Consider the following 14,237-nt stretch of genomic DNA (forward strand, 5'->3'; position numbering starts at 1 on the left):
ATTTAGAAAAGAAGGTAAATAATGAATTCAATATTTAATATGTTGTATTTGATGCAAGTTAAAAATAGGTGAAGATAGTAAAGCATTTGTAAATTAGGTAAGATGAATGATCTTTGGGTATTGTCATTAGTATCGAAGCAAAAAAAAAAAAAACCGAAATACGAAAAGCTTGCTTAAAAACGTGATACTCTCAGGATTGAGATTGAGTTACTGATTCTTTTGTATTCTGATGTTATTGCAAAGAATACTATATGATATTTTAAAATTTTATAAATTATACATCTTTTAAGAAAAGGGAAAAAAAATACCTAGGGGATAGTTGTATGAAATGACCTTTTCCACCTGGCAATTCCATTTATTATGTAACCCCTTCCTCACCATGTGCACGCACATGTGCGTGCGGACACACACACACACACACACACACACACACACACAGAGTTTCATGTAGCTTGATTGGCTTCCAGCCAAGAATGAATTCAGATTTCTGATCATCTTGCGTCTACCCCCTCCTCCCTCCTACTGAGATCTTAAGTGTGCACCACCTGACATATATAGGGCTGGGATCAACTCTGCATACTAGGTAGGCACTCTGTCAACTGCGATTCATTACCAACCCCTAAAAACACTACCATCTTCTGTAAGCAACAGCCTCATCTGTTCTTGCTGTGTTATTTACTAAGGTAGTGACCAAGACAGCTGAGAGAGAGCATCTTGTTTGGATTCATGGTTTCAAAGGGCACAGTCGCTGTTATTTAGACCTGTGTGTTTCAGCATCATGGTGGAGGGAGAGGGCATTCACCTCATAGTAGATGAGAAGGAGAGAGAGGGAGATTTAGAATGAGAAAAGCCCATGGGAAGCCATCAGGCACATCCACTCGTTACATACTTCCTTTAGCTAGGCCATACCTTCTAAGTTATCCACAGTGCTGTCATCAAACATTTAACATAAGAGCCCATGGGAAACATTTCCTGTTGAAACCATAACACTATAACGCTCCATTTTCCAAGACAAATTAATCTGTGCTTCAGTAATGCTAGATAACTTCTATTATAGCATTTTCATATCACATTTTAATATTATCCTTTCAAAGCAAAAATTGCTAATTATGAATATACCAATATTTTATTATGAAAAATTAAACATTTTTAGACAGCTAAAAGTACTGAATAGTATATATTTAGTAAATATTTAATGAGTTAAAGATTATGTAAATTTATCTTTTTGTCTATTTTCTTTTTTAAAGACTGATTTTTATTTAGGTGTATGCATGTGTTTGTATTTATGTGCATGTTACCACAGAGGTCACAAGAGGGTGTCATATTACCTGGCCCAAGTGATACACAGGTGTGAGTTGACAAGGGTGTTGTGATGTTAACTACAGTCCTGGCCACAAGCAACAAACACTCTTAATCACTGAGCCATCTACCAGCCCTCTCAATTTTCTTTTCCCTTGTGAGATTGAGAGATGATTATAAACTATCATTATATTTTGCTTTATTCTCTCCATGTTCTAATTTTAGACCTAAATATTTTTAACATAATTGTTAAAATCCTAATGAAGATAGTGAACATAATTGCTTTTAGTCTTTTTTTCTGAAGGCAGCTATAGGGCTCATTTCTCAGTCCTATTTTGTTCAGTAATCAACTACTCTGAACAGGCTCTAAAGTTTTAGAGGCCATAGACCCCAATGAGAATTGTGTAGACTAACTCTGTAGAAAAATGCATGTGTTATATACTCATAAAAGATAGATTGCCATGTTGAATAAGGTCATAGTATTAAGAGTTTCTGTGAAGGACTGGAGAGATGGCTCAGAGCACTGGCTGCTCTTCCAGAGATCCAGAGTTCAATTACTGACAACCACAAGGTGGTTCACAAACATCTTTAATAAGATCTGGTGCCCTCTTCTGGCCTGCAGGCGTACATGCAGGCAGAACCCAGTATAGATAATCAATTAGTCAATCTTAAAAAAAAAGAGTTTCTGTGGCATTTAGGGTTTTATATCTTTATATGTAATGGTCTAGATTAGGCTGTATAATAGAATTGTCAATGCTAGTTACAATGTCATTTAAACATTTTCAGTAGTCACACTGAAGAAAATGCTAAGCTACTATTTCAGATGTTGCAGGTCCAAACTATTATTGCATGTAGTGGATACTTTTTCTTCTTCATGTCTTATTCACAGCTGAGTTTTATTTGTCTTAATTAACCTTCCTTTTAATAAACTTCTTAAGAAAACTTTTGGAATAGCATGTAAATTAAAGTTGGCTTTGAAGAAAAATTTCTAGTATTTTTATAAACAGAGACTGTGAACTTTGTGCTTTATCTTAGACTCTGACCATCTGCCTACCGAGTTTTATGGAGTTCAAAGCTGCCACATATGTCTCTGGTTGCTAGAGGGTTAACTTTTGAAGAAAGTTTTTAGGGTTTCTTGCATACTAGGCTTTTTTTACCCACGCCTATACCTTTTGAGACAGTATAAAGTTGCCCAGCCTGGCTTGGAACTTGTGGTCCTCCTGCCTCAAACTCTCAAAAAGCTGGGATTATGGACCTTACCATCAGGTCCTGGTTTTACTTTTTTAAACGTCTAGGGAATTTTTGTTGTTGTTTGTTTTACTCCTACTATTAGTTTTAAGTTTTCCGTTCAGGTTGTATGACTGGTTTCAGTTTGACTGCTGTTTTTAAACTCTTACTCAGGCTCTTTTTAATGCATAAGCAAAAATTATTTGTGCTGTACATAGTGTTTTGATTCATGCATACATTGTGAAATTGCCAAATCAAGATTTCCAATGTATGCAGCACCTCATACACTTGCTGTTATTTTGTGGCGAGAACCCCTAAGCTCTAGCCCCTGCAGTGTTCAAGTCTACAGATTCTGTTATTAACTCTAATCACAGAGCTTTCTCTTTTCTATCACAGGGAACCCCATGGTACACTTTTCAGCTTAAGCCCCAGTCATCTGGAGTCGAAGCATGTGTATTGTGTTCACGAAGAAAAAGCTGAGAGTGGGAAGCAAATAGTAGGCAATCGGGAAGATCGGAACATCCATTGCTGTGATTTTGAGAGCTCTCAACCATCTGTCATCAGTGATACAGTTGTTAGATTTTTAAATGATGGACCAGCGATTGATGCATTGCACAATTCTGAATGTTTAATTAAAATGGGAGTGCATGTAAGAACTGAGGAAGAATTGCCTAACAGAACAAAGGGAAGTGAGAACACTTCAAAGCCTTCTCTTAATAACGTGGGACACGATGTTGATCCAAAACTGTTGCTGCTGTCTGACTCTTCTCCATCTTCTACTAGTGCCTGTAATTCCCAAAGATTAGATATTTCAAAGCGGCGACAACATGATATTAAACTGGAAAAACTCAAGGAGCGGATTAGGAAACAGTGGGAGCACTCAGAAGAAATAAATGGCCAGGCCCAGACTCCAGGTCACATTGACCATCCATTAATGGTTGTCAACGGTGACAACTCGGTGACAACGAAAGTCAGAAAAGTGGCAGCAGCACCACCTGCTCCGGCATATAAAGGTTTGTAATAGCTCTTCATATTTTCCTTTGTCTCCACATGTCTTCTGGTTCCGCTCGGATGTAAAGAACAGGGTGATTACCAGATTAGCTGCGTGAGAAAAATTTTTTTCAGGTACATGTTAAAAGTACAAATTTTAGACCTATGTCCAAAATTTTAGACCTATATTCCATTCTGGGAATGGGATCCAGAATGAGATTTTGTTTGTTTTTGAGACAGGGTCTCACTGCTAGCCCTAAATGGCCTTGAACTCACTAGGTTAGAGCAGGTTGGCCTAGAATTCATGGAGATCTATATACCTCTGCCTCCCAAGTGTTGGAATTAGAGGTATGTGCCACTAGAATAAGAATTGTTAACAAGTCCACTAGGAAATCTCCCCTCTTCATCTCTTTCCCTCGTCCCGTCGTCCCTTCCCCTTTTCTACCCAGACAGGCCTCAGACTCCAAGCAGTCTGAGTGTAGGATGACAGGCATGAGCCACTATGCTCAGCTCCTTAGGGAATTCTCAGAGCTGAGACTCCACAAAATAGGAAATAGGATTGGCACCGCTTCTGACAACCAAAAGAATTTGCTTTGGAATTAGCAAGAATCATATAATAGTATGTTTATAGTGGTGCATGCCTGTAATTTCATCTTCTCTAGAGGCTAAGGTAGTTTAGGGCCAGCCCAAACTGCAGAGAATCAGCTAGTCTAAACTACATAGTCCAGTTTTAACGAGGGATGTAGCTCAGTAGTAGACAGCTTGCCTAGCATACTCAAGTCCTGGGTTTAATTCTCAATACTAGAAAAACAGTGACAAAACCCTACTTAAAAGACAAATCAGCCAATTCCCACTGACTATAGGACAGCATAATATTTTGACATTGACATGGATTCTATTTAATTTTTGCTTTTTGACAAAGCTTATTTCCTCATATTTTAATAAAATATTTAAAATAGATTTATGTTAGCATTAATACATTTTTACTGAGAAATGTTCTTTAAATATATTTGCTTTGTATAGCTAATTCAAGTTTTCACAAATGGTGGTTTTGAGCCAGGTGGTAGAGGTGCACACCTTTAATTCCAGCACTTCAGAGGCAGAGATAGGTGGCTCTCTGTGAGTTTGAGGCCAGCCTGGTCTACAAGAGCTAGTTCTAGGACAGGCTCCAAAACTACAGAGAAACCTTGTCTCGAAAAACAAACAAACAAAAAAAATGGTTGTCTTAAGAGATTTCCGATATTTTTTTTTTTTTTTGATTTTTCGAGACAGGGTTTCTCCGTAGCTTTTGGTTCCTGTCCTGGAACTAGCTCTTGTAGACCAGGCTGGCCTCGAACTCCCAGAGATCCACCTGCCTCTGCCTCCCGAGTGCTGGGATTAAAGGCGTGCGCCACCGCCGCCCGGCGATTTCTGATATTTTTAAAATTTATTTTTATTTTTACTTTATGTGTATGAGTGTTTTGCCTGCATGTATGTCTGTACTACATGGACTGTCTGGAAGAATAGCCAGTGCACTTAATTGAGTCATCTCTTTATCTTTGGGGTTTCTATTTTTTATGTATATGTCTCTTAAGTTATTTTTCCCAGGGCCATGCATGTAACAAAGGGTTGACTTATTGGTTAGTTTAGCTCATATTAGAGTTTTGTCATTAAATCTTTGACTGTAACCTTCCTTTTTAGGACCAAAATAATTAATTAACAATTATTTGCTCTGTATGTGTTTGAGTGATGTGTCATGTGTATTGTGTGTATGGGAGAGAGAATGAGGTTGCGGGAGTAGGTCCTTTCTTGCCACTGGATATTTCTATTCTAAGATACCAAAGTTTATCTCACTAAAAGAAACTTAAGATATCTTATTTCCAGTGCTATTTTACTCAATACTTTAATTAGAAGTTGTGAGTCCTAAAAGTAGAAATCTTAAATATTAACTTTTTAAAAGTTGGTCATTGGGTTTACCATTTTTTTATGGTAGGTTTTTAAAAATGTACTTGTTTTTATATTAAATGATCTTATGAGTACAACTTTTAGAGAGGTTATGTTGATAATGTTTAGTAGGCATTTAAAAAATTGTTACAGAATGTAGTTTCTAATATTCTGATTAATGGATTTATTTTTTTATGGTAGCAAAGCAGTTTTTATTCAGTGTAAATTAAATGGGCTTTATTATATTGTATTCTAAAGTGATATTTTATTTGCTTGAATACATAATAAATTAACTTGGTAAAGATTTAAAGTCTATACTCTAAAAGCTTTATTGCTCTCTGTCCTAACCATCTGGACCTGTTTCTGGAGGTTACTTGTGTTAACAGGTTGTATGTCATTCCAGGGACAGTTTGTGCATAGCAAGCAATTTGTGCTTGTGTTTATTTCTTCTTTTTATATAGTTTTTTATCATACTGAACCAATTCTGCATGTTGATAGATCCATCGTTCCCTTTCTGTTATTTGTTCTGCTTCCCTCTCTCTTTCTTAGGTCTTCAACTTAAAGCCTCATGTTTGGTAGTAGTTGCTTTTGTTTGTGTGTGTGTGTGTGTGTGTTTAAAGAGCCGAGATAGGATTGTAAATTTGAGGTCATTTTGGGATTACAAGGTCAGACTCTGTATCAAAAAATAGAAACAACAAGACCCTAAAGACATGGAAATTATTTGATGAAACACAAATGGTGTGTGTGCCACAATGATTCCTGCTCATGTTGAACTTAATGCTTGCCTGTCTTTTTTCTTTCTGGTGTAAAGATCAATGAAGGTCAAGAGCCCAACTTGGTCATGAATATAATTGTTTTGTTTTTTAAGTGTGTGTGTGTATATGTGTGTACAAATGCATGGATGTCCACAGGCAATTGTGTCTGATATGGGTGCTAGATTCTGAACTGGGACCCTTTTTTGTTTGTTTGTTTTTTTGGGGACCCTTTTCAAAAGCAGTATGCACCCTTAACCTCTTAACCACTGAGCCGTCTCTCTGGCCCCAGGAATTTTAAAAAGAGTTCTATTCAGAAAATTGAATAAGCAGAAGAAAATTAGACATAAGAAAGGAGTTTATGATTTGGGGACTAAGGAATTTATTGCTAGTGAAATCTTAACACATGTGAAGATGCAAATACAAAAACGGGCTTCTGAGGAAAGAAATGATGCCGAAAGATAGTGAGAAAAATAGATTCAAAACCCAAATACCCCAAATTCTGAAATATGGTAAGCACTGATAGAACACTGTAAGTGGAAAGTTCCACTCCTGACCTCATGTGGCAGGTCACAGTCAAAATGCAGGTGAATAATATTGTTTAATCGGACTCCCATGGGATTAAAAGCCCAACCATGCCCCATCAGTTTGGATATATCTTTACCGTGTGTGCCCAGATTCCCCAACTCCATTGTGCTCACAGTGATAAAACAATGTATGTGTAGATCACACAGCAGTTGCCTTTCCTCATCATGTCCCACAAAGGTTTGGGAGAGTTTCTTGCCATATGCGTATTTTCTGCTCTGTTGGGAATGTCACAAGCCCTGCAGACCCACTTATTGGTAACCGTTAGAATAAAAGAGAAAGTCCTTAGGTTTATCAATAGCGTGACTGTCAAGAATCCTCAGTGTGAAATATCCTACAGAAGGGTGTGGACTGGAGTGACCACCAAATGTGACCTGAGGTACAAGATAACCTGGTGAAGTTCTGTCACCAAAGTGATTAGCAGAAGTTAATGAAAAGAAAAGCAGACTGTAGAGCTGAAGACAAGTATCTTTAAGAGTAGCTCTGTCTGCATTGCAGTAACATATACCATTGATTGGCATGCTATTGTGAAACCTGTGGAGACCTGTCATGATGAACTGAGCTAGAAAGGAGCCTTGACTATGGAGAACTTTAAGAAAAATCAGAAGATTATTATTATTATTATTATTATTATTATTACTATTATTATTATTGCTATTTTAGGATTTATGGTGGAAAGCCATATTTGACTACAAAGCCAGAGAGAAATTCAGTAACTAGTTTGCCAAAGTTGTTGCTCATGAAAATAAAAAATACTCAAGGCACATTACTGTTTTTGTGATACTGCCCCAGGAAGATAGTAGCTATAGCTTGGAAGATGCTGCAGGAATTCAGGATGCCAAGGACAGAATGATTGCTGAGATGTGTTAATGCAGCAGGCACATGTAAGCTTTCTGTGATAAGTGAAAGCATTCACCTTCTCTGTTTTAAAGAGGTTAATTTCTTACCATTCTGTTGTGCTAATAAAAAACTAGACCATAGACAGCTTTTTAAGTTGGTTTTACCGGCACAGGTATTATTAGCTGCTCACACTCACTACTAGGGAGCTGGCTTAAATGATGATGACAGGATTTTGTTATCCCTTGACAACTGTTCTGCTCATCTTGTAGCAGAAATTCCATTAGAATATTATGTATGCACTTGCAGAATGTGTAGCACAATGGTAAAACCCTTACCCACTGTTTGTAAGGCTCTAGGTTTAGTCCTCAGCAGCATAGAGAAATAAAAAAGAAAGAAATTTACCCCCAAACTAAAAATAATATTTATGCACTGTATCCCTTAAGTATGCATTAATTAATTAAGCCATGTGTTCAGGATTTTCTTAGGTTGACGAAGAGTCAATATAAAGATACTTCCTTTTTTCAAAATTATTTTTAAACATTTGATTGTATTTGTATATGCATTTGTTGGCATGCACATGTTACAACATATGTCTCTAGGTCAGAGGACAAGTTGTTCCTTTCACCACGTGGGTCCTAGGAATCAAACTCAAGTTCTCAGGTTTGGGAAACGAATGCCTTTACCTTTGGAGCCATCTCAGACCTCAAAACACTTTGTTGAAAGCATGCTAACAGTGGAGAGCAGAGATGCAAGTGTGGAAGGGTTTTTACATGAATTTAACAAAATGAGTTAATCTGAAGACGCTGTGTGTACTTTGAGCATTAGTTGGAACATGTGACTAAGGTCAGAAATGAGCATGTCTGACACAAACCTCTGGCCTGCAATTCTGTGTTCAGTAGAAAAAGAAACAAGATTTCTGGCCTTACATGTGTGAAACATGCCTTTAGAAATGGGTTTAGAGAAATTACTATATTGCTATTGAGGCTGCAGTTTGTGGTACAAAAATTGAAGTGGTTCTGAACCTAGGTGACAATAGTGTTAGGGATGGTGACGATGGTAATGCCTGTAGGTAACAGAGGGAACATTAGGATTAGTTGAAGGACTTGAAGCAGTGCTTATTCATAACAGAACAAGAATCATGTTGGTTTATAACATCAAAGAGCAACTACTAAAACAAAGGCTTGCAAACGAGGTCAGAAACTCGAGAGGAAACATTAAAAACCATCACGAGCAGACCTGCTTCCTAGTCCTCCAGTGCCTCTGGAATTTCTTCTCTTTCTCCCATCTCCCCCCCCCCCCCTTTTATGAAAATAGATTCTTTTCTCATATAGTATATCCTGAGTACAGTTTCCCCTCTCTCCATTCCTCCAAGTTCCTCTCCATCTCCCCTTCCCTCCAGATCTATTTCTTCCTGTCTCTCATTAGAAAAGAGCAGGCTTCTAAGAGATAGCAACCAAACATGATAAAATAAAATGTAAGATAAAACAAATTCCATCACATTGAGGCTGGTCGAGGCAACCCAACAGAAGGAAATGAGCCCCAAGGGCAAGCACAAGAATCAGAGATCCACTCATTCATAGACTCATGAGTCCCATAAAAATACTAAGCTGGACACTATAATACATATGCAGAGGATCTGGTGCAGAACTCGGTAGACGCTGTGTATCTGTGTATGCTGCTTCAGTCTGTGTGGTTCATAGGAGCCTTGCTGAGTCGATTCAGAGGGAGTTGCTCTCCCAGTGTTGTTCATCTCCTCTGGTTCTTCCACTCTTTCTGCCTCCTTGTTGGTGAAGTTCCCTGAGCTCTGAGGAATGTCTGGCTATGGGTCTTTACATCTGATCCTCTCTACTGCAGGGAAACACTTCTCTGAATATAACTGAATAAGGCACTGATCTATGAGTATAGCTTAGAATACCATTAGGAATCATTTTATTGATTCCTTCTTTTTTTTTCAAAGACCAGTAGTGCTTGGTTTGGTCCCCAGGTTATCTAGTCTCTGGTTCTTGGTCACCCAAGCAGTGTTGGGTATAGTTTCCATCTCATGGAGTTAGCCTTAAGTCAAACCAGACATTGGTCGGCTACTCCCACAAGTTCTTTGCTATCGTTGCCCTAGCATACCTTCCAGGCAGGACAGATTGTAGGTCAAAGATTTTGTGGCCAAATTGGTGTTTATATTTCTCTTTTGGTAGCCTGCTATACACCAGAGACACTAGAATGCAGGGGTGAAGACTCCATGTAGGCACCAGCTTGACTTCTTGTTCAATAAGTTGTGTGGGTGTTGTCCTTGCTGTCCGTTTGTAGAGAGCAACAGCCTGGGTTGTTTGGTGATTTCCATGGGACCCCCATTGGCCAACAACTCATTTGGATGCAACGCAGTCTCAGTAGTGGAAGCCTTGTTTAGTGAAAAGAGATGGTGAGTTGGGACTGTCTCCCTCATTAGTAGGAGACTTCATTAAGATCACCTCCATAGATTTTAGAATGTTTCCACTGCATGAGGTTTCCATATCATCCCTCAAATGCTAGTTGTCAATTCTAGTTGTCTCTCCCTGCATTCCCCCCTCAACCCTTTCATCTCTCTCTTTTCAAACCTGATCCTCCAGTTCCTATACCTACCTGCCTCCAGTCCATCTATAAAATCTATTCTATTTCCTCCTCCCAGAGGGACCCATTTGTCCCCCCTACTTCCTTTCTGTATACCTAACCTTTCTGGGTCTACAGATTGTAGGTTGGTTATCATTCATTTAATTGTTAATATTCACATAGAAGTGAATACATACTGTATTTATTTTTCTGGGTTTGGGTTACTTCATGTGAAGTATTATTTTTTTCCAGTTCTGTTTGTCTGCAAATTTCATGATGTCATTTTTAAAAAATGTTGATTATTGTGCATTGGTGTTTTGCTTGCATATATATTTGTATTAGGATGTCAGATTCCCCAGAACTGGAGTTACAGACAATTGTGAGCTGCCATGTGGGTGCCGGGAATTGAACCTGGATCTTCTGGAAGAACAGCCAGTGTCCTTAACCACTGAGCCATCTCTCCAGCCCCCATGATAGCACTTTTTTAAACAACTGAGTAATATACCATTGTGTAAATGTACCATATTTTCTTAATCCATTCTACTATTGAAGGACGTACTATGACTATTATGAACAGAGCAACAGTGAACATGGTTGAGCAAGTGTCCTTGTGGAAGGATGAAGAGTCCTTTGGGTGTATGCCCAAGAGTGGTACAGCTAGATCTTGAGGTAGAGTTATCTTCAGCTTCCTGAAAAAGTGCCAAGCTGATTTCCAAAGTGGCTGCACAAGTTTGGACTCCACTAGCCGTGGAGGAGTCCTCGCGTCACATCCTCGCCAGCATGAGCTGGCACTGTGTTATTGATCTTAGCCATTCTGACAGGTGTAAAATGCAATCTCAGAGTTGTTCTGGTTTTCATTTCCTTGATGGCTAAGGATGTTGAACATTTCTCTAAGTGTTTCTCAGCCATTTGAGTTTCCTCTATTGAGAATTCTCAGTTTAGATATGTATCCCATTTTAAAATTGGATTATTTGTTTTTTGATACCTAGTTTTCGTCTGTTCTTTATATATTTGGGATATTAGTCCTTTATTGGATGTGGAGTTGGTAAAAATCTTTTCCCATTCTGTAGGCTGCTGTTTTGTCCAAATGACCATGTCCTTTGCCTTATAGAAGCTTTTCAGTTTCACGAGGTCCCATTTATTAATTGTTGATTGTTCAGAAAGCTGTCTGCTGTGCCAATGAGTTCAAGGCTATTCCCCACTTTCTCTTCTGTTGGGTTGGGTGTATTGGGTTTTATGTTGCGGTCTTTGATCCATTTGAAGTTGAGGTTTGTGCAGGGTGATAGGTATGGATCTATTTGTATTCTTCTGCATGCTGATGTCCAGTTGATCAGCTCCCATTTGTTAAAGAGCAGTCTTTTTTTCCAGTGTGCCTGCCTGTCTTCCTCCCTCCCTCCCTCCCTCCCTCCCTCCCTCCCCCTTCTTTCTTTTTTTGAGTTTTGTTTTTATGAGGCAGAGTTTTTCTGTGTAGTCTTGGCTGTCCTGCAGACCAGGCTGACCTCGAACTCACAGAGGTCTGCCTGCCTTTGCCTCCTGAGGCATGTGCCACCACTTCCCCCTGAGGTGTGTACCACCACCTCCCAGCTATTTCTGGATTCTGTATAAAAAAATATTGTTCATAGGAGTGTAGTGATTTATGTTTGGGTCTTCAGTTTGATTCCGTTGATTAACATGTCTGTTTTTATGCCAATACCATGTATTTTTTTATTACTATAACTCTGTAATACAATTTGAAATCAGGGATGGAGACCCCCAGCAGCTCTTTTATTGTTCGGGATTGTTTTAGCTATCCTGAATTTTTGTGTTTCCATATGAAGTTGAGAAGTGCTCTATCAAAGTCTGTGAAGAATTGTGTTGGAATTTTGAGGGGCATTGCATTGAATCTGTAGATTGTTTTTGGTAGGATGATCATTTTACTATGTTACTCCTAGTGCTCCACAAGCATGGGAAATCTTTCCCACACCATCTTCTCTGTTTGGTTGGCAGCCTTTTAGTAACTGCTCCTATTTCACTAGTGCTTCTAGTCTGTTTACATTGCTTATTTGATCTTGATTTAACTTTGATAAATGGTATCTATAAAATATATCCTGTTTTTTTATTTTCCAGTTTGGTGGAATACAGGCTTTTAGTGTCCTTATGATTCTCTGAATTTCCTCAGTATTCTTTGTCTCTCATCCTAAGAAAGGGTAGTGTATGTCTCTGAAGCCCACAATTTTGATTGATGCTTTTTTAAATGAGTGTATACTTATTGTTCTTAAATATGCATATGGTATAGTTTAGACACAGCTTCTAGTGTTTGACATTCTTGGAATCTTTAATTTTTTGAGTCTCCATTTCTAGTCTCTGAATATATGATGTTTATCTCACTGAAGCCTGCTTTTTTCCAACTGGTATTCATCAATATACTATAATAGCAATTATGTATTCCTCTTTTAGGAAATACAAAGTTAATTACATATTATAGAAATTATGACATTAATTATCACAGAAACATCAGACCACAATAAGACGCCATCTTATAGATCCGTTAGAGTGGCTTTAATAAAAAGGACAGATGATAGTATCAACAAGAATATGGAAAAGTTAAACCTGTCTGTACAGCTGGTGAGAATACAGAATTGTGCTACTCTGTTAGAAAATAATTTAGTAGTTCTTACAGTTACATTACCATGACCCAGCAGTTGGTTCTTACATGTAACTGAAAGCATTTCCCCAAAACCTTGGACAAGAATGTTTATAGCAGCATTATTGGTCATAGAAGAAAGTAGAAATAGCCTATGTGACTATTAGTCGGTATATGGCTAAGTAAAATGTCATATCTATTCAGTGAAATATCATTTGACACTAAAAAGCCTGATAAATGATGCTAGAGCCTTGAAAAATTACAAAGTCAAACAGGCTAAACATAAATGACCAGTGTTGAATGATTCCATTTATATGAAATATCTAGAATAGGCAAATCCATCAAGATAGGAAGTAGATGGGTAGTTGCCAGAGGTGGACAGGACTTAGGAGTAGTGACTGATAAAAGGGACAAAGTTTCTTTTCTCAGTGGTAGTTATGTGTCCCAACCAACGGGACACGAATCGGGAGCCTGGGCCCTGGAGGGGAGAAACGAAGGGGCAAGAGACACAAGAAACGGACAGCAAGTCTGCATTCTGATCAACTGCCAACTTTAATTTTTCTCAGTAGCACTATACAGCAAAAAGACTAGAATGTCAAGTCTGGAGACAGCCCTAGCTGATAGGAAGAGATAAGGAAATACTAAGGGTCTGTAAATGTTTACTAACAAGGAGAATGCTAATTACTTCTGGGTCCTGGGGTCTGCAAGTCTACAGGCACTCTTAACTCACAGGGAGAGATAAGGGTTGTTTTCTGGGCCCTATAGAGGTGAATATTTTATTTAATTTGTAAACTAAGATGGCTTGACTATAACCAAAACACAGGTCTTTTCTCCCAGCAGTTATGAAACTTAAAACATATTGTAAAGCACCTAATTTTGTATACTTGAGTGACTTTTGGAACTGGTAAGATGGCTGACTGATCTGATGACCGGAGTGTGATCCTCAGGATCCGTAAGAGGGGAGGAGAGAAACAACTCCTTGCCCTCTGATCTCCTCAGCTATGCTTGGGCATTCATGTGCCCAACCCCCACAAAATGTAAAAAATAAAAAAGATTTAACAGAGTGAATTTTTATGTTATTTTAATTATATCTGACTTAAAAACGAAACCAGTCTTTTAAAACATCTTTGTTGGTGTGTATCAGGTTTCAACCCTTCAGAGACCAAGATTCGCACACCCGACGGGAAAGTGTGGCAAGAGGCTGAGTTTCAAAACATGAGTAGAGAACTGTACCGAGACCTAGCACTGCAGTTCGCAGGTGAGAGCAGAGCTTTCTGTGTCTTGTGAAACTCTGGCTAAATCTGAGGTGTTGCCCTTTTCTAAGTGTATTATATATCAGAGAAGTAGTGGTTAAAGTCATGAGACTCTTTTAGCCCCCTGGCTCTCGTCCAGGGTTAAAATTAGCTCCCATGCCTAAT

At 38.5% G+C, this 14,237-nt stretch overlaps 1 protein-coding gene across 5 annotated transcripts in view; it reads left to right on the forward strand.

Moving 5' to 3' along the window:
* The window catches only part of Cep350 (centrosomal protein 350), a 143,006-nt gene that overhangs the window by 20,416 nt on the left and 108,353 nt on the right, over window positions 1–14,237 (forward strand). For all 5 annotated transcript variants that reach the window (XM_041662290.1, XM_041662293.1, XM_041662292.1 and 2 more), the window contains exons 6-7: window positions 2,923–3,539; window positions 13,964–14,077. In XM_041662290.1, the coding sequence (XP_041518224.1) occupies window positions 2,923–3,539; window positions 13,964–14,077 (731 nt within the window). The remainder of the gene's footprint in view (window positions 1–2,922; window positions 3,540–13,963; window positions 14,078–14,237) is intronic.

The sequence above is a fragment of the Microtus oregoni genome, unplaced genomic scaffold, assembly GCF_018167655.1.
Source record: "Microtus oregoni isolate MIOR12 unplaced genomic scaffold, Mior012 000013F_ref0000133, whole genome shotgun sequence".
NCBI classification, from domain to species: domain Eukaryota; kingdom Metazoa; phylum Chordata; class Mammalia; order Rodentia; family Cricetidae; genus Microtus; species Microtus oregoni.